General features: G+C 41.1%; 2 protein-coding genes across 2 annotated transcripts; one reads left to right on the top strand and one right to left on the bottom strand.

Annotated features, from left to right (window-relative positions):
- Positions 1–1,332: 1,332 nt before the first annotated feature.
- LOC134212520 (ribonuclease Oy) lies at positions 1,333–3,383 on the top strand. Its single transcript, XM_062690478.1, has 2 exons — positions 1,333–1,722; positions 2,059–3,383. Exons 1-2 carry the CDS (start codon positions 1,631–1,633, stop codon positions 2,939–2,941), a joined length of 975 nt encoding a protein of 324 aa, XP_062546462.1. The 5' UTR covers positions 1,333–1,630; the 3' UTR covers positions 2,942–3,383.
- LOC134212521 (UBX domain-containing protein 1) lies at positions 3,319–13,304 on the bottom strand. The gene is made up of 3 exons (XM_062690479.1): positions 13,110–13,304; positions 12,457–13,053; positions 3,319–3,818 (listed from the first exon to the last, which is right to left on the bottom strand). The coding sequence occupies exons 1-3, from the start codon at positions 13,157–13,159 to the stop codon at positions 3,494–3,496; spliced, it is 972 nt and encodes a 323-aa protein (XP_062546463.1). The 5' UTR covers positions 13,160–13,304; the 3' UTR covers positions 3,319–3,493.
- Positions 13,305–18,989: the final 5,685 nt, after the last annotated feature.

Below are 18,989 nucleotides of genomic sequence, written 5' to 3' on the forward strand. Positions count from 1 at the left end.
CCGGGGACAATCCGTAGGTCCCGGTAGCTGTCAAAGCCGTCAGTGGTCCATTTTATATTCATACCTCGCTTCATGATAGAAAACCATGAAAAACGAAACGTCGAATGACCAGTTTTTACGCTAAAACTGAAATGTCCCTTTCTACAGGTTCCCCGGGGGCACCCCAGCGACTTTAGGATCCGTCTTTTTAATTGGTTTTTCATTATTGACGTATCAAGACTTTTGGAATGTAATCATAATTAAAGATCGGTGAAAAAGCTTGATTCAAATGAATTTGTGGCCTGGTCTCTTTTAAAACTCCCGATCGGCACCGATTCTAAACAAATGGCCATATCTCGCTTGATCCTGGTCCGATTTCGAATTTCAACAAATGGTTCCAATCAGAAAGAGCCCTACTTTATTTATGGTTACTAATATTATTCTGTTTTTAATCATACCACCACAAATTCACGGTTCTGAACCTACCTTAGAAAAACCCGGAATATCTCCGGTATCCGATGACCATTGTCGGTTCCATGGACATATGGTGAAACTACATTAAATTTCTAGTTCAGGCATCCCTGAATTATCAAAATCGGATAATAATTGACATAGTTACAACACATCCAATTATGCCCAAAATTTGCCTATATGGACGTATGTATATGGACGCCATATCCAGATAAGTCTGACTTGCGGTTAGCGGCAGTGTAGATGGCAAACGGTTGCCAAACGACATCTTCTTATTGGCATTACATCCCCACACTGGGACAGACCCGCCTCGCAGCTTAGTGTTCATTAAGCACTTCCACAGTTGTTAACTGCGAGGTTTCTAAGCCAGGTTACCATTTTTGCATTCGTATATCATGAGGCTAACACGATGATACTTTTATGCCCAGGGAAGTCGAGATAATTTCCAATCCGAAAATTGCCTAGACCGGCACCGGGAATCGAACCCAGCCACCCTCAGCATGGTCTTGCTTTGTAGCCAAACGACATCAGATGCAATAAAAGTGCATCTAAATGTGCAGCGCAATGCAGCCGTCATTGAGTCTGACATCAGTTTGAAGTTTAGCGGTCCGATAACTGCAAAACTGTTGCAACTATCGAATTGCAGTCAAAAAGCATTGCAGTCATTTACTTGCAGATATCGAACGTCTACTGTATAACAAATCTTCCATTAATATCAAATTGAAAATAAATGTTATACACATGACCAATAATACCCTGTTACACGGTATACGAGAGCATCCAGCATGCAGCCATCGTGATTACGCTGTCATTTGCCAAATTCCTATCCCTCGACTGACAGCATTGTTTATTTATGATGGGACGACAGATGGAAACAGTCTTCATTTTTATTCGCTTGGTTTCAAGTCGCAGAAGGAATACATCATCGGATGTCATTGAACAAAAGAAAGGACAAAAAACTAACATTTGCAAAATAAAACCAGTTTTACAACACTACAATCGGTGACAACAATCATCATTTGATTGAAAAGTTATTCAACCGTACGTGGCTGATAAGATAATTGAAAGAAAAACGCAACGCTGCAGTGCGAAACAACAATTTCAGTAGAAGAAAAATTATTTCTCTCCTCACACATTCAATGGGCATGTGAAAGCCTTCGAGAAAACAGAAGGAAAACCGATGGCGGATAAAATTTCTCCAAATATGAAATTGGCATTACTGGCGACAATTTTGGTATTTTTCTACCTGTATGATTGTACACGGGCTGACAGGTGAGATTGAGCGAAGACAATGAGTTGTTTCAACATAGGTGAACAACTCAGCGTTATCTAATTGTTTATTTCATGGATTTGATATAATCTGTTCCACAATTAATATTATGGTGATGTGATTCAGTCGTAAGAAATTGAATTCAGAGCAAATATTTCAAATCAAACGGAAAAAAATACGGATGATAGTATGAGATGTTCTCGTTGTAAGATACGTATACCACGTAAGAACTTTGCACGAGATTTCCATATTATTTTTCCATGACTCAATAATTATCGACTTCTCGATAATCAAGGCCTTTGCTATTTATGTTTACGATTTTATTCTACAATTTCCAGCTCATCAGAAGAGGACAATTCAACTTCAGACGAAGATGTAAATGAAGCCTTACTAGAGGAAGATCCAGAGTTCGACCTACTTATTTTCACTCAACGATGGCCTATAACGGCTTGCTATGAGTGGCGGGAGAAGGGTCCAAGCAATGATTGTGGGCTGCCTTCAGCTCAGAATATTTGGACTATCCACGGAATTTGGCCTACAAAACTGAACACCATCGGACCAAGTTTCTGTAACAAGACTGCAGTTTTTAACGTGACTGAACTGGATGGAATCGAGCAACAACTGGAGCAATTTTGGATAAATGTCGAGAAAAATAAACCTTATGATTCGTTATGGCGGCACGAGTGGCTGAAGCATGGAACTTGCGCCGCAGCCGTCTTGGTCCAGCTTAATACGGAGAATAAGTACTTTGGTCAGGGCCTATCATGGCTGCAGCAGCATTCGATGGCAGATGTGCTTGGGAAAGGCGGAGTACTGCCTGGAAACAACTACACCGTGATAGAGATTCATCAAGTTTTAATGGAGCAGTTGCAGAGGAACGCCGCCATAGAGTGCTATCACGACAAAGCAACAAAACATCAATTTTTGAACGAGATTCGCGTCTGTTTCAATAAGTACTTGGAACTAGAAGATTGTGATGGAATTTTGTTCGAGGATGTTTTTATCGATCAACCTCAGGGTAAGCTCATTACAAATTGTAATCTTAACAAACCGATTATCTACCCAGCAACGATACCTTCATTACGCAGTCAAAAAGAAAATAAGTCACCCGAAATTCTTTTAGAAGAGTATAAACGAAAGAAAGCACAGGAGAAGAAAACAATGAAATTTTGGGTTAACATCTACAAACTAATTCAGTTGCTAAAGTGGGCGACAATGTAAATTACAGATGAAGGCATTTTTGCATAGCTCATCAAAATCTTATGTTTAGACAGCTCATATGACGAACAACTAACACGACCTATCATGTCATCCTTATTTTTTTTATTTTGATTACTTAGTTCCATCTTTTTAACGAAATTAAAACTGCTAAAGCTACAATCAATAATATTTGATTAAGTAATGAGGTAATGAAGTTTAGTTTTGAACCTGGCATCCGACAAATAATTTAATCGGTCATCATAACAAGTGTTACTTTTTTAGCATTGTAAATAGTACCCTTAATCGTAATTAAAACGCCCTTAAAAGTGAAGCAACCCGATTCTAACTACTCATATAAGGGATTTTCTTTTTGATCTTAAGTAAATATAATAACAAAATAAGTTGAAATTTAGTTTTTTTCGTTTTTTTTCTTTTTGACAAAACCAATAAATATTCCAAACCACTTGCATTTCTCTTACCACTGTTAATCACATCCCTGCTCGACTCTTACACACAAATCCGCCGCATTTGTCACTCAACGCCTGTCCAAATAAAAAAAATGCCCTAACTTTCTCATTGTGCCTTGGTCACGATTAGCACTGCCGATGGAACCAGTCCAAGCTTATCCAGCGAGTTGTCGAAGTCGTCTCCGCTGAAAACCTTCCGAGGGAAGTTCGTCATCAAGCCAAACGGAGCGGAAGCGTTTCCCAATTTAAGCTGCACGAACAGCCGCACGGCAGCGAGCTGTTCCTTAGCATCGAAGGTTTCCACCAGAGTGCTACCGTCCAGCATGCGAATCTGGATGCGAGCGTTTGTGTAGGTCTTCGAAACGGCCGGCTTCGGCGAATCAGTTGGACTGGTGACAACTGGGGCTGGCGCGGGAGCAACGAAACTTTCGCTGGAATTTTGAAAACAGATGTCTGTGTTAGGGAATCATCAAAAGATTTTCCGGGACTATTGACGAATTTGAGAGGCAAGGAGAACAAAACATGCAATGGTGAGAAACAACAGAATCAATAACAAAGTATACGGCGACGATTTAAAAATGCCCGTTAAAATTCTGAAAAACCTTCCGCAACTCGCTTCAATTTTCATTACACGAAAACTCACGTGTTGTAAAAAGTACAACAGTCTGAAAATCCGTTATATTGAAGCCAATTAAAATGTTATCAACGTGATTTTTTTCGGGAAAGTAATAAAGAGGATAGATACTCTCATTGACGACATTTTTTAAGTTCAATGTATCTTCTGCTAGTCCTCCGGAAGATCCGAAACCGGTGAAAATAGTCAATTTTCTGAATAAACGGCACGGTGTTTCTTATAACATTTCTAAAAATCCTGGCGTAGTGAAACAAGTTTTTAATCCATCCATGATCCTATTTTTTTTTTTATCATCAGACTAAGGCCGGAGTGGCCTGTGCTGCACATAAAAGACTTCTCCATTCAGCTCGGTCCATGGCTGCACTTCGCCAACCACGCAGTCTGCGGAGGGTCCGCAAGTCGTCCTCCACCTGATCGATCCACCTTGCCCGCTGTGCACCTCGCCTTCTTGTTCCCGTCGGATCGTTGTCGAGAACCATTTTCACCGGATTACTGTCCGACATTCTGGCTACGTGCCCGGCCCACCGCAGTCTTCCGATTTTCGCGGTGTGAACGATGGATGGTTCTCCCAACAGCTGATGCAACTCGTGGTTCATTCGCTTCCTCCACGTACCGTCCGCCATCTGCACCCCACCATAGATGGTACGCAACACTTTCCTTTCGAAAACTCCCAGTACGCGTTGGTCCTCCACGAGCATCGTCCAGGTCTCGTGTCCGTAGAGAACTACCGGTCTTATAAGCGTTTTGTAGATAGACAGTTTGGTACGGCGGCAAACTCTATTCGATCGGAGCGTCTTGCGGAGTCCAAAGTACGTACGATTTCCAGCCACTATGCGCCTCTGAATTTCTCTGCTGGTATCGTTATCGGCGGTCACCAGTGAGCCCAAGTACACGAATTCTTCAACCACCTCGATTTCGTCACCACCAATACAAACTCGTGGTGGTTGGCTCACGTTGTCCTCTCTTGGCCCTCTTCCTATCATGTACTTCGTCTTCGACGTGTTGATGACTAGTCCAATCCGTTTAGCTTCGCTTTTCAGTCTGATGTAGGCTTCCTCCATACTCTCAAAGTTACGTGCCATGATACCAATGTCGTCGGCGAAACCAAATAACTGGACGGACTTCGTGAAAATCGTACCACTCGTGTTAATCCCTGCCCTTCGTAGTACTCCCTCCAAAGCGATGTTGAATAGCAGACACGAAAGACCATCACCTTGCCGTAACCCTCTACGGGTTTCGAAGGGACTTGAGAATGCCCCTGAAACTCGAACTACGCACATCACCCGATCCATCGTCGCCTTGATCAACCGTGTCAGTTTATCCGGAAATCCGTTTTCGTGCATTAGCTGCCATAGCTGGTCCCGATCGATTGTATCATATGCGGCTTTGAAGTCGATGAATAGATGATGTGTGGGCACGTTGTATTCGCGGCATTTCTGCAATACCTGACGTATGGCGAACACCTGATCTGTGGTAGAGCGTTCACCCATAAATCCCGCCTGGTACTGCCCCACGAACTCTCTTGCAATTGGTGTTAGTCGACGGCATAAAATTTGGGAGAGTACCTTGTAGGCGGCGTTCAGCAATGTGATTGCGCGGTAGTTGCTACAATCCAGCTTATCGCCCTCTTTGTAGATGGGACACACGACACCTTCCATCCACTCCTGCGGCAGAACCTCATCCTCCCAAACCTTGGTAATCACCCAGTGCAGCGCTCTAGCCAGTGCTTCACCACCGTGTTTAAACAGCTCTCCTGGTAGTTGGTCAACTCCAGGGGCTTTGTTGTTTTTCAACCGGCCGATCTCCTCCTGGATTTCCTGGAAATCCGGAGCCGGAAGTCGCAAGAATCCTGCGCGCGTGCCCCTAGGTTCATTACCATACCGCCACCGTTGTCTGCCATATCGCCATTCAGGTGCTCTTCGTAGTGCTGCCGCCACCTTTGGATCACCTCACGCTCGTTCGTAAGAAGGTTCCCGATTATGTCCTTACACATATCGGGCTGTGGCACGTGGCCCTTACGTGAAAGGTTCAACTTCTCATAGAACTTTCGTGCGTTATTAGCGCGGTACAGTTCCTCCGTCTCTTCACGGTCTCGTTCTTCCTGCTGGCGCTTTTACCTCCGGAAAATCGAGTTTTGGCTGTTCCGCACCCGTTTATATCGTGCCTTGTTCGCCCTCGTGCGGTGTTGCAGCAATCTCGCCCATGCTGCATTCTGCTCCTCAACTAACTGTTCACATTCACCGTCATACCAGTCGTTTCTCTGATTCGGAGCCACCGTGCCTAGTGCAGCGGTTGCGGTGCTTCAATGGCGGATCGAATATCTCTCCAGCCATCTTCAAGAGATGCTGCGCCTAGCTGCTCTTCCGTTGGAGTGCCACTTCCAGCTGCTGCGCGTAGTCTTGGGCTGATCTACCGTCTTGTAGCCGCCCAATGTTTAGCCGCGGCGGACGACTCCGACGCGTGTTGATCACCGTCGAGAGTTTTGAGCGCAGACATACTGCAACGAGGTAGTGGTCGGATTCAATATTCGCACTGCGGTAGGTGCGTACGTTCGTGATGTCGGAGAAGAATTTACCGTCGATTAGAACGTGGTCGATTTGGTTTTCCGTTACTTGATTAGGTGATTTCCATGTGGCCTTGTGGATATTCTTGCGGGGAAGAAAGTGCTTCGGACTACCATTCCGCGGGAGGCTGCAAAGTTTATGCATCGTTGGCCGTTGTCGTTCGATACGGTATGCAGACTATCCGGTCCGATGACCGGTCTATACATTTCCTCCCTTCCTACCTGAGCGTTCATGTCACCGATGACGATTTTGACGTCCCGCAGTGGGCATCCATCGTATGTCTGCTCCAGCTGCGCTGCGGGGATGTAATTCATCGTAGATTATCCTGTCGCAACCTGCGAAGCCTAGCGACTTGCAGTTCCATGTTCCAAGCTTCCAATCGTGATCCTTTATTCGTCGCCTAGGTCGTTGCCGATTGTATCGAGTCGTATTATCTTCTATGTCGTTCGTAATAGTTGTTTTTAAAGGCGGCTTATTGGGCCTGCGCAAACCTCCTGTCTCGTCGGAGGGCCGTCGTGTCAGGGCTGTTTAACGTCCCACCTAACACCAGGACTTGGGCTTGTGCGCTTTGAGCGGCACACGGTCGCTTTGGCTGAGCCTACTTGCGGATACATGCAGCTTTTTATAGAGGTTTAACAGGGCCCACTGTCAAACCCCACCACATCCTAGGCAGGCGCCATGATCCTATGCGGCCCTATGAGTCAAGGTAAAAAAAAAACAGAATTGGAATTCTTCCACTTCCACTGTATATGAACATACCAGTTTGATTCGATATCCCCAGGCCATCTGCGAGCTGTGGGGCTTGCCTAGGATGTGGTGGGGTTTGACAGTGGGCCCTGTTAAATTCCTATAAAAAAAACTGCATATATCCGCAAGTAGGCCCCGCCAAGGCGACAGGAGCTTTGCGCAGGCCCAATAAGCCGCCTGGAAAACCAATAATTACGAACAATATAAGAGATAATGCGACTCGATATAATCGGCAAAGACCTAGGCGACGAATAAAGGATCAAGATTGGAAGCTTGGAACATGGAACTGCAAGTCGCTAGGTTTCGAAGGTTGCGACAGGATAATCTACGATGCATTACATCCCCGCAACTTCGACGTCGTGGCGTTTGCTGGACAGGATAGAAAGTGTGGAAAAGCGGGCGAGCGGCTACCTTCTACCAAAGCTGTGGCACCACCAACGAGCTAGGATCCGGCTTCATAGTGCTGGGTAAGATGCGTCAACGGGTGATTGGGTGGCAAACAATCACCGCAAGGATTTGCAAGCTGAGGATAAAAGGCCGTTTCTTCAACTATAGCATCATCAACATGCACTGCCCACACGAAGGGAGACCCGACGACGAGAAAGAAGCGTTCTACGCACAGCTGGAGCAGACATACGATGGATGCCCACTGCGGGACATCAAAATCGTCATCGGCGACATGAACGCACAGGTAGGAAGGTAGGAAATGTATAGATCGGCCATCGGACTGGATAGTCTGCACACCGTATCGAATGACAACGGCCAACGATGCAGAAACTTCGCAGCCTCCCGCAGAATGGTAGTCCAAAGCACCTTCTTTCCCCGAAAAAATATCGACAAGGCCACATGGAGATCACCTAACCAAGAAACGGAAAACCAAATCTAATCGACGGTAAATTCTTCTCCGATATCACGAACGTACGCACTTACCACAGTGCGAATATTGAATCCGACCACTACCTCGTTGCAGTATGCCTGCGCTCAAAAACTCTCGACGGCGTGCAACACGCGTCGAAGTCGAACGCCGCTGCTTAATATTAGGCGGCTACAAGACGGTAGACTAGCCCAAGAATACGCGCAGCTGCTGGAAGTGGCACTCCCAACGGAAGAGCAGCTAGGCGCAGCGTCTCTTGAAAATAGCTGGAGAGATATTCGAGAGATATTCGGTAGCACCGCAACCGCTGCACTTGGCACGATGCTACCGGATCTGAGAAACGACTAGTAAGACGGCGAATGTCAGCATCTACTGGAAAAGAAGAATGCAGCATGGGCGAGATTGCTGCAACACCGCACGAGGGCAAACGAAGCACGATATAAACGGGCGCGGAACAGACAAAACTCGATTTTCCGGAGAAAAAGCGCCAGCAGGAAGATCGAGACCATGAAGAGACGGAGCAACTGTACCGCGCTAATAACACACGAAAGTTCTATGAGAAGTTGAACCGTTCACGTAAGGGCCACGTGCCACAGTCTGATATGTGTAACAGGGTGTCTATTACCTGGAAAAACCTGGAAAACCTGGAATTATCAGGAAAATTCTCCCCACCTGGAAAATACCTGGAATTATCAGGGAATTCCTGATATAATCAGGGAAATTTGAATACCCGGTGATCATGAGATGAAAAGATGAAAAAGATCCTTAAAAATATTTAAATAAATATACCAATCAAATCTATTGAAAATGTAGTGAACGTTATGGGATCGTTGTTCCGCAAAAAAAGTTTTGCCATCTTCCAAGGAATTCCTGGAGAATTTTCTAAGCTATTCTTGGTGGAATCTAGGAATTTATTCGGGAAATCAATTAGGGATTGCTTTGTAAATTCTTTTGAGTATTCCCTCGGAAAATCTTTAGGAATATATTAAAAAATACTAAATTAGTTAGGATTTTTCAAAGCAATTCCTGGAGGAACTGATTAGTAATTTTCTAAATTATTTCTGGAGGAATTACCAAGATAAAAATCCAAAAGAATTCCCGGAGGAATTTCGAGACGAATTTCCGGACGATTTTTCGTATGGTTTCTTAAGAAATTCCCGAAAGGGAACCTGAAGGGATTAAAAAAAAGTGTTGAGTGATTTGTGAAGTGTTGAGTGATTTGTGAAGTGTTGAGTGATTTGAAAGAATAGCCGAAGGATTCCCGAATGGATTTTACAAAGGAATTTCTAAAGGTATTCTCGAAGTATTTCCAAAGAATTCTTGAAAGCAAAATATCCGGAATAACTCCTCCAGGTGTTTTCTAAAGTTTTCCTTAAGATACTTCTGAATGAGTTCTTAATAAATCCCAAGGAATTTCAAAAAAAAATATCCGAAGCATTTTCCGAAGGTTTTACAGTAAAGCAGTAATAGAACGCAGTAATAGTGGCGCTGTAACCATTGAAATTATTCTGCTAAAATATGCTTCAATAAGCTTAATAGCCTATTCAGATTACGATTAGATTATTTATCGTAATAAATATCGTGTTAAAGCGGAGAAAGAAAATTGAATGTATGGTGATGGCATCAGGTTGTTGTTTATCATGATATTTATGATCATAAATGGCGTAATCTGAATAGGCTATAACTTGGCCGTTTGACACTTATAGTACCGGTACCTTGGCTGCTAGGTCCAAGCAAACTAGATGTTGGTCACAAACTAGAACAAACTAGATGTTGGTCACGCGAACAGGTATAAGGACGTTAGGCATAAAGGATGTTAAGCATAAAATGCCCCAAAAACAGCCCACGACATAAAGAAGGTATTATGCCTAACATCCTTATGCCTAACGTCATGGACCCAGCGATCACATATTTTTGCATCAACACATTTCCTGAAGGAGTTTTCGTAAGACGTTCTGAAGGATTTCCTGAAGAAATTCCCAAACATATTTCCGTAGTTTTCTAGTTTTCTTAAGTTTCTTAAAAAAAAACAGCTGAAATAAAATTCAAAGAGATTTTCGATAGAATTCTTACCAAGTTTCCAAAGAAATTCCTGAAAAAAATTTCAGAAGAATATCTGAAGAAATCTGCAAAGTATTTTATAAAGGTATTTCCGATGGATTTTCACAAGACATTTTCGAAATGCATTTCTGAAGAAATTTCCGAAACAATTCCTTGAGATGTTTTCTAAAGTTTTAGCAAAGAAATTTTCAAATTAAATCCTGGAGAAAGTTCTGAAGCAATTCTTAAAATCCGGAGGATTTTTCGATGGAATCTATGGAGAAATTTTCAAAGGAATACCTGGAGAAATTTCCTATGTGATTCCTGAAGAAATTTTGATTGAATGGCTGAAGCAATTTCTGGGTGAACTTGCGAAGGAATTCCTGGAGGAATTTCTTAAGTAATTTACAACATTGTTTTTGTGAAGCCACCAAAATATTCTTTAACATTATATATACGCAATATATACTTTTTTGAATTGATTATTTTGCTGTCAAAATCTATATATGGCACGTTTGTTTTTCCCTGGAAATTAATGTAAAACACCTGGAAAAAACCTGGAAAAATCAGGGAATTTTGTTTTCACAGATGAGTAGACACCCTGTGTAAGGACATAAACGGGAATCTTCTTACGAACTAGCGTGAGGTGATCCAAAGGTGACGGCAGCACTACGAAGAACACCTGAATACCGATGTGGCAGACGAAGATGGCGTTGTGGTGATGAACCTGGGAGAACGCGCGCAGGACATAATTTTACCGGCTCCGGATCTCCAGGAAATCCAGGAGGAAGAACAACAAAGCCCCTGGGCTTGACCAACTACCAGGATAGCTATTTAAAAACAGTGGTGAGGCACTGGCTAGAGCGCTGCACTGGATCATTACCAAGATTTGGGAGGAGGAAGTTTTGCCGGAGGATTACCTAGATTTGAGAGGAGTGGATGGTAGGTGTGGTGTGTCCCATTTACAAGTAGGGCGATAAGCTGGATTGTAGCAACTACCGAGCAATCATATTGCTGAACGCCACCTACAAGGTACTCTCCGAAATTTTATGCCGTCGGCTAGCACCAATTGCAAGAATTAGTGGGGTAGTACCAGGCGGGTTTTATGTGCGAACGCTCCACCACGGACCAGGTGTTCGCTATTCGCCAATGCCAAATGCCGCGAATATAACGTGCCCACACATCATCTATTCATCGACTTCAAAGCCGCATATGATTCAATCGATAGGGATCAGCTAATGCACGAATACAGATTTCCGGATAAACTGACATGGTTGATCCAAGCGACGATTGATCGGGCGATGTGCGTAGTTCGAGTTTCAGGGGCATTCTCGAGTCCCTTCGAAACGCACATAGGGTTACGGCAAGGTGATGCTCTTTCGTGTCTGCTATTCAACATCGCTTTGGAAGGGCTAATACGAAGGGCCGGGATCGACACGAGTGGTACGATTTTCACAAAGTTCGTTCAGTTATTTGGTTTCGCCGAAGACATTGATATTATGGCACGTAACTTTAAGAGGATGGAGGAAGCCTACATCAGACTGAAAAGCGAAGCTATTATATCTCATATCCGTTCATATCCGGACAAAGGTGTGGAATTTGAAGACAACGTTTTTACAACGAAACATGAAGGAATCACGAATCCGAACTATTGTATCTATTTAAGAATAAAGAATACAATGTAAACTTGTATTATTTCCTATTTACGTCTATAATAGTTGGCCTGAAAGAAATTTAGCATTTTCGATGAACCAAGAAATCCGCCCATATATTTGTGTACTAAAAATGCGTTAATTTGACCCATGAAAATATTCCATGGCGGAATTAAAAGTACGCAATTTATTACAGCTCTAATACGCATTTATGGGTAAAAGAGTTTCACCAATTTATTGGGTAGTCCCAGTTAGTCACCGAAATACGTATTTTGTACTAATAATTGAGTATTTTGCAGCCTCCTTGACCTGATATAAAGTTTTAAGCTAGGCTATCGTAGAAATGAACATAATACATAATACGTCGATATCAGATTTTGAAATATAGGTTATCGTATCGATAATTCCAACCCGATATTTATCGATATTATCGGATATATCGATATCGTCACAAATCTCTGAACTGAACAAGTAAATATTGTAATACATAGTACCGTTGAATGAAGGACATAATAAAACCATTTAAAATTAATGTTGAAAACAGTAATTAGTACTTACCCAGCTTGCTTCGCCTTCCGAGCCGCTTTATCGGCTTCAATCTGGGCCCTCACCCTGTCGCGGGCAGCCTTTTCCTCCAATTTCTCCCTTCGCCGTTGATCCATCACTTTCTTCATCTCCTGCTCTTCAAGCTTTCGCTTGGCCTCCAGCATATCCTTGCCGGATTTGATACGCAATCGCTCCCGCTCTTGTGCTTCCTTCTTTTCGTTCTCCTCGCGCTCCTGGCGCTTGCGTTTCATCTTCTCTTCCAGCAGGGCCAGTTGGGCTTTTTTTTCATCCTCGCTCAGCGGTTTTTTCTCCTCGGTAGATTCCGAAAAGCTGCTGTGCTGCGTTTTGGCCGCATGGAACTCAACCTCGTCCTGCGATTTGAACAGTTTTCCACATTCATCACACTTGAGCGACTTGGCCACCGGTGCGGCCTCGTCGGTGGCAGTACTAGGAGTCGCATCCTCTGACGTGGGTCCTTCGACCTCGGGTTGCTGTTGCGTCGACGATGATGAGCCACTGCTCGATGGAATATCTTCGTCGGCATGGGCCAGCAACCATTCCATGGCCGCTTCCACACCCTTGTTGTTGGTGACCTGGAGGGCACGTTCGCTGAAATGTTTTACATTTTATACCACTAAAACAAAGCGGCAGCGCAAAATACTTACGCTTTCTCCTTGGGAAATCCCATATCAACTAGTGTCTGAATGTCGGACATTATTCGGCTTTAATATATTAATGGTAATCTAGACGATTTTAGGAGATATCCACAGAAAAATATTGAATTTTTGCAGCACCAATCAAATCAAAAACCGCTGTGTCGTGTTTTTGGTTACTCACTCGAATGGGCCTTTTCGTGACAGCTTCGATTCGACAGCGTTCCTCGCGTAATATTTGAAAACAACTTAACCCTCTAATGCCCAAAGATCGCCTTTAGAGTAAAATCAGCAAGCAGCAGTGATTCACACGGAGAAAAATGAAAAAGCTAGTTAGCTTTTTATTTAATCATTTCTAACATTTTTTAATTTTTATTCTTGACAGAGATTAATATTTAGACTTATTTTAAGCATCGCAAAGCTTTATTAAAAAATAATCCTTGAAGTTATTATTATTACTCTTGGGACTCAGCAAAAGGTTTTCATGTGCAAGTTTTGCAAAGCATAGCAGCCTTGATAGCAGCACGTTTATTTTTCATATTGACCAAAAAATAGTCAATTATCCCGAAAAGGCTGGCGGTGATCGATAAAGATGGAGTTCTTCGGACGTACAATCCAGACTCATCGGTTTTCCTATTCCATCGTCCACCATAGGATTGACAGGTAACTTTTAGTTTTCTTACCAGCAAACCCTTGTAGCAAAAAAATTGACCGTTTCTCAATTTGTTCCTCCCACAGGTTGATTCGGTCACCCCGATTCTGGTTTGGGAATAATGGTATCAGAAATGGTGCATCTATTTACATTATTCGTTACTTCATTTAATCGGAATTTGCACCGCACAGAACCAATATATTTTGCAAGCTTGAGAAACTTCCCCGTCGTTTATTTAGTTACTGCAGTGCCGTCAGCCTCGCCATCAGCAGTAACGGCAGCAATAGCATGGCGAATAATGTTGTAAGCGACTGGAACTATTACTCGGATCCTTGAACCCAGATTACGGGGAAAATGACAATATTTTTACTATTAAGTTAATTCATACTACCGCATAATAGTCTAAATCCGCAATAATTTCAATAAACATGAAATAAATCCATAATTTTATAGATATTTACATGTTATTTAATTCCGAAAAGTCAAATTGTTTATTTTGTTTAGTAAAAAGCCGTTTGGCTGAATAAACTGCATTTAATATAAATAACAATAATCGTTAAATAATCATTTTCAATGATTAAATCTTGATTAATCATTCAAAGCTTATTATAATATTAAGCATTGCAATGAGTGGATAGACCGAATATGGTTTTAGATTATAATTTAATCAATTTATCTTTTTATTTTTTATTATTTATTTTGCAAATCGTTCGGGGCTGCAATATTTTCTCCGTTTCACATGGGCACAGGGCCGGATTTATGGGGGGGCCGGGGGGGCCATGGCCCCGGGCCCCCACAAATCTTATGTACCAAAACCCACCTTTTTTGTACATTTTGGGGCCCCCACATACCGTCGGCCCCGGGGCCCCCTTCCGGCTAAATCCGGTCCTGGGCACTATGGCATATCAGATGGTAAAACATAAATTAAATTCATTGAATTATTTCAAATGTAGATGACCTGCATTTTTCTATACCTACATTTTTTATATTTACCTAATTATGTTTAATACAGATTATCATTACGCGTCAAAGTGGTGAAAGAAAACTGAATGTATGAGTATTGGTATGAAGGTATGAAGTTGTATTTTGTCATATAATGAATGGCATAATCTGAATATATTATAACAAACATAATATTTTTCTGAATTAATGGGCAAGAAAGTTTTTTTATGTTATATAAAAAAAACTTTCTTGCCCATTAATAAAACATATATTTTAAAAAACTTTCTTGCCCATTAATTCAGAAAAATACTCATGTGCCTCTCAACGTTCTCACTTTGGTGCTATTCGCGAAGGTGAAGCAAATTCTGCTCTTCCCTCCTATGGGAAACCCCATTGCTATCTGTCAGTGTTTGAGTGAAACATGACCGCCATCTTCTCCTCTCTGTTGCTCTACTGTAAAAACCCATAAAGAATAGACCTTTGCCGTCCAACCAAACAACTACACTACAAAAAAATCAATATTTTTTTACATGTGTAACGACACATACAATAATCAGTAATCATCCGTTATATATTGTATATGGGCTTTATGATCTACAAAATTACACATATACCACTAATATGCATATGCTATTACAAACAATTGCATCCTTCTTCAAAAATATATGTGGAGACTAATGGTTAAAAACCATAACATCTCACACATAAAACTGAAAATGTGAGAACATATAAATGATACGAGGTCCAAACCGTCGCGGCGGTACGAATCACGAGAAGTGCCAGAAGAAAAAAATGGCGAACAGACGCGTGCTGAATAAATTCACTGCATTGAAAATTAAGATTTTTGCAGGTAAGGCTTTATTATGTTCGATGATTTGAAACTTCATATACATTTTTGCTTATTTTTCATTCTTCAGGATGCAGGTTAAGTGGAGAAAGTGGATATAAAACCCGGCGGCAGCGGGAATGAAAAAAAGCTGATGGACAACTTGACGATCCCGATGCAACGCGAGTGGACAAAGGCCAAGACAAATGCTGATAGACTACCAGACGCAGCGCTAGTGGGCGATTTGACGATATCCGGCGGCTTGGCGGTTCCGTTCCGGTTAGATGCAGCGCGAATGCAAAAAACTAGCAATGGGTAATGTTTTCAACATAACCGCGAGTAGACGTAGGACTTGTATAAACGTAACGTATTGACATTTAACTTCTAACTTTTGGATCTATGAAGTTTGATTATAGGTATTGATATTGGAAACGACAACTTCCATGCTGTGTAGAATTATTAGCAATTTGTTTATTCAAAACCTCTGGAAATAAAACTAATAATTAAATACCTAATTATAATTCCCTTGTTTCTAACTATTAGGCCCTTATTTACTCAAGGAAGTGTAGGGCATTTATATATTTTTTATTAATGATAGTATTTGAAGTTTAAAAACTCTATTTATAAAATGTTCAGACTTGGGCAAAATGTGCTACTCATATGTGAATATGTACATTATGTGGAAGATATTGATATGGAAAATGTATTGGAGAAAACGACTTTCGAAAAGAAAGTGGTTACCTCGAATACATTTTCCAAATCAATATCTTCCACATAATGTACATATTCACATATGAGTTTTCACAACATTGTAAATTAATGTACAATCGGGTGGTTTAATCCTCGAAAATAGGCAATTTACTTTGAACCAAAATGTGCTATTTTAGAGGAACTGTCCCGTTTTCCAAACAAAAATATACAGCACCAATTACGTTGCTTCTTTTAGCTAAAATGTGTGCTTACTGCTGAAAAAATTTCACAACAATAAGAAACAAGTCAAGGAGCAGTAACCCCACTAAAATAAGGGAGGTATTGCTAATACGTCAACGAAAAATTATTCAATGTTTTGATTCCCAACTCTACGTCAAGTTTAATAAGTCTACGTTAAGTTTAATAATACAATTTCTCAGAAAATGCAAAATAAAGAATAACACAAAGTTTATTTAAATATTCTTTTGGGAATTATTTTTTGCGAACTTTTTTAAAATATTTACATTACTTGTAAATAGCGAAATTTTCTAATCTAAAATAGTAAGAGGTGAGCCAGCCTAAGGCTGCAAACCTCTATAATAAAGATATAAAAAAAAAATAATCTAAAATGGATATTAACACTATTGCTGATTGTGCATCTTTAATTGATTATGCCTTCTGCGAACAAATGAAAGTAATTATTTTAATCATTTTTTTTATTTTCAACAGTGTAGTTGATTTTGATTGCTGGGGAATCAGAACTGTTATAGTATATAACCATGTTTTAATAAGAAAAAATATGTTAAGCTCTTTGTTTTAATGTACGTGTCGTTTAGTACCAAGCACAAGTTAACCCATCCCGGGATCATGTGGATTATGAAACCAATCACCTGGATGAGCAGACCAAATTTCTCTTATTTACTCTTCTTCATCCACCACCGCTGCCCTCGCTGCCTCAGCCATCATCGGCCTCTAGCCGTGAACTCCGAGCGATACGTAGAGATGTCGCAAATTAATCGATTACTTCGATTAATCGATTCATCGTTGTGATAATCGATTAATTTTGAATCGATTGTTACCCAACGATTAATCGATTCAATAATCGAGAGGAATCGTGAGTAATCGATTAGTTACTAATCGATTAATCAGAATTTTACGACATCATAAGGATGTCGAAAATTAATTGATTATTTCGATTAATCGATTCATCGTTGTGATAATCGATAAATTTTGAATCGATTACTATACAATGATTAATCGATTCAATAATCGACAAGAATCAAGAGTAATCGATTAGTAACTAATCGATTAATCGGGATTTTACGACATCTCTAGCGATACGATGGGCAATTGCATCCATCGCAAACGACACCACTGCATCCGACCATCATCAAGCACAGAATGACAAAAAAATACGCTCATTTCTTTCATGCATATTCGCAGACCCATCGGCAGTTCTACCGCTGGTGACTGCATGCTTTCGCTATGTAGGTAAACACAGCGTACAAACGAACGAAACGAAAAAATGCGCGAGTAAAAAGCACGTCAGTACGCTCTGCTGTAACAAATTGTAATGACTTGCACACGGCAGACATTGCCTCTTTTAATCACAAAGAAAATCTTCCGATAAACCCGAAGGCCCGTGGCATACCGCATTCTGATGTCCGTGTTAGGAATGCACAGGATTGGTTACATATGAAATTTTTACTGGATTTGACAAGAATTTATATTTTCAATAGCTTATCGTTAATAATCTTAAGTTTCAATGAAACAGGCAAATTGCTGGAGAGTGTCCGAGTTGATTGATATATAAATCTTAAAAATCCACCGAAAGATAAAGGCGCTAGTAATGTTCAAAATCTTCCCTTCCAGCGTAACGCTCTCGATTTCCAAAAATCTATATGACACCCAGTATAGTAAAGAAAGACGTAAGTCCTACGTCAAAAAAAAAAAACGATGGACAACTTGGTGATCCCGATGCAATGGACGATGCGAGTGGACAAAGGCTTCCAGACGCAGTTTGGTTTGACGATTACGTTGCGGTTAGATGGTGCTCCTCCCGCTATTCTATTGTAAACGATATGGTAACAACATTTGCTGCAGAAAAACAACGTAAAATGTTTTTCTTAACGAAAAACAGAATATTCAAGCAACATGCTTAATTTTGAAATCAGTGATGAAAAAGTACAAGCAAACAAACGTTTTAAACTATTTAGTTGTTTGAAAAAACTTTTTAAAGTACATTTTCTGCTAAGCGGTGTATGTGCAATATTTTCAACAATGATGTTACACCGTTTTGCAAAAAAATGATTTACATTTTTAATAACACATTTTCATGTAGCTTTGAAGATATACACATTTTTATTGTCAGATTTTCTGGATATGATACACTGCGCGGTGTTTGTAGTGTTTCCAAATGGGTACTTGCACAAAACTTCACGCGGCGAATGACTGTCGAAAGGTACGGCCGCGCCAAACGATACACCGCAATGCTATTCACCCATAAGAATCAAGTAAACGGGGTGCAAAAAGCGCGGCGGTACCTTTCATGAAGGGTTTGCCGCGTGCAATTTTGAGAAAATCAGGCAATAGATGAATTTTATACCATATGCTGTTGAAAACGGGTTTGTTTACAATTTGCGACATACGCCGTTTTGAAAAAGTACCCGAGAAACATACTATTTTTATCGTAAGATAGACCATATTTTAGTCATTTTAAGACGAATGGCACTTCGGTTGAAAAACGTCGGTACTGTTCTCAATATTATTACCCCAAAAATGG

Source organism: Armigeres subalbatus, chromosome 2 (genome assembly GCF_024139115.2).
Source record: "Armigeres subalbatus isolate Guangzhou_Male chromosome 2, GZ_Asu_2, whole genome shotgun sequence".
In the NCBI taxonomy this organism is placed as follows: domain Eukaryota; kingdom Metazoa; phylum Arthropoda; class Insecta; order Diptera; family Culicidae; genus Armigeres; species Armigeres subalbatus.

What these genes read in the sequence shown, in the direction of transcription:
- LOC134212520 (XM_062690478.1), top strand. Translation starts at nt 1,631, where the DNA reads ATGGCGGATAAAATTTCTCCAAATATGAAATTGGCATTACTGGCGACA. An exon ending in GATTGTACACGGGCTGACAG is followed by an intron (nt 1,723 to 2,058) that starts GTGAGATTGAGC and finishes TACAATTTCCAG; the next exon opens with CTCATCAGAAGAGGACAATT.
- LOC134212521 (XM_062690479.1), bottom strand. Translation starts at nt 13,159, where the DNA reads ATGTCCGACATTCAGACACTAGTTGATATGGGATTTCCCAAGGAGAAA. An exon ending in GGATTTCCCAAGGAGAAAGC is followed by an intron (nt 13,054 to 13,109) that starts GTAAGTATTTTG and finishes AAAACATTTCAG; the next exon opens with CGAACGTGCCCTCCAGGTCA. An exon ending in CGGAAGGCGAAGCAAGCTGG is followed by an intron (nt 3,819 to 12,456) that starts GTAAGTACTAAT and finishes TCAAAATTCCAG; the next exon opens with CGAAAGTTTCGTTGCTCCCG.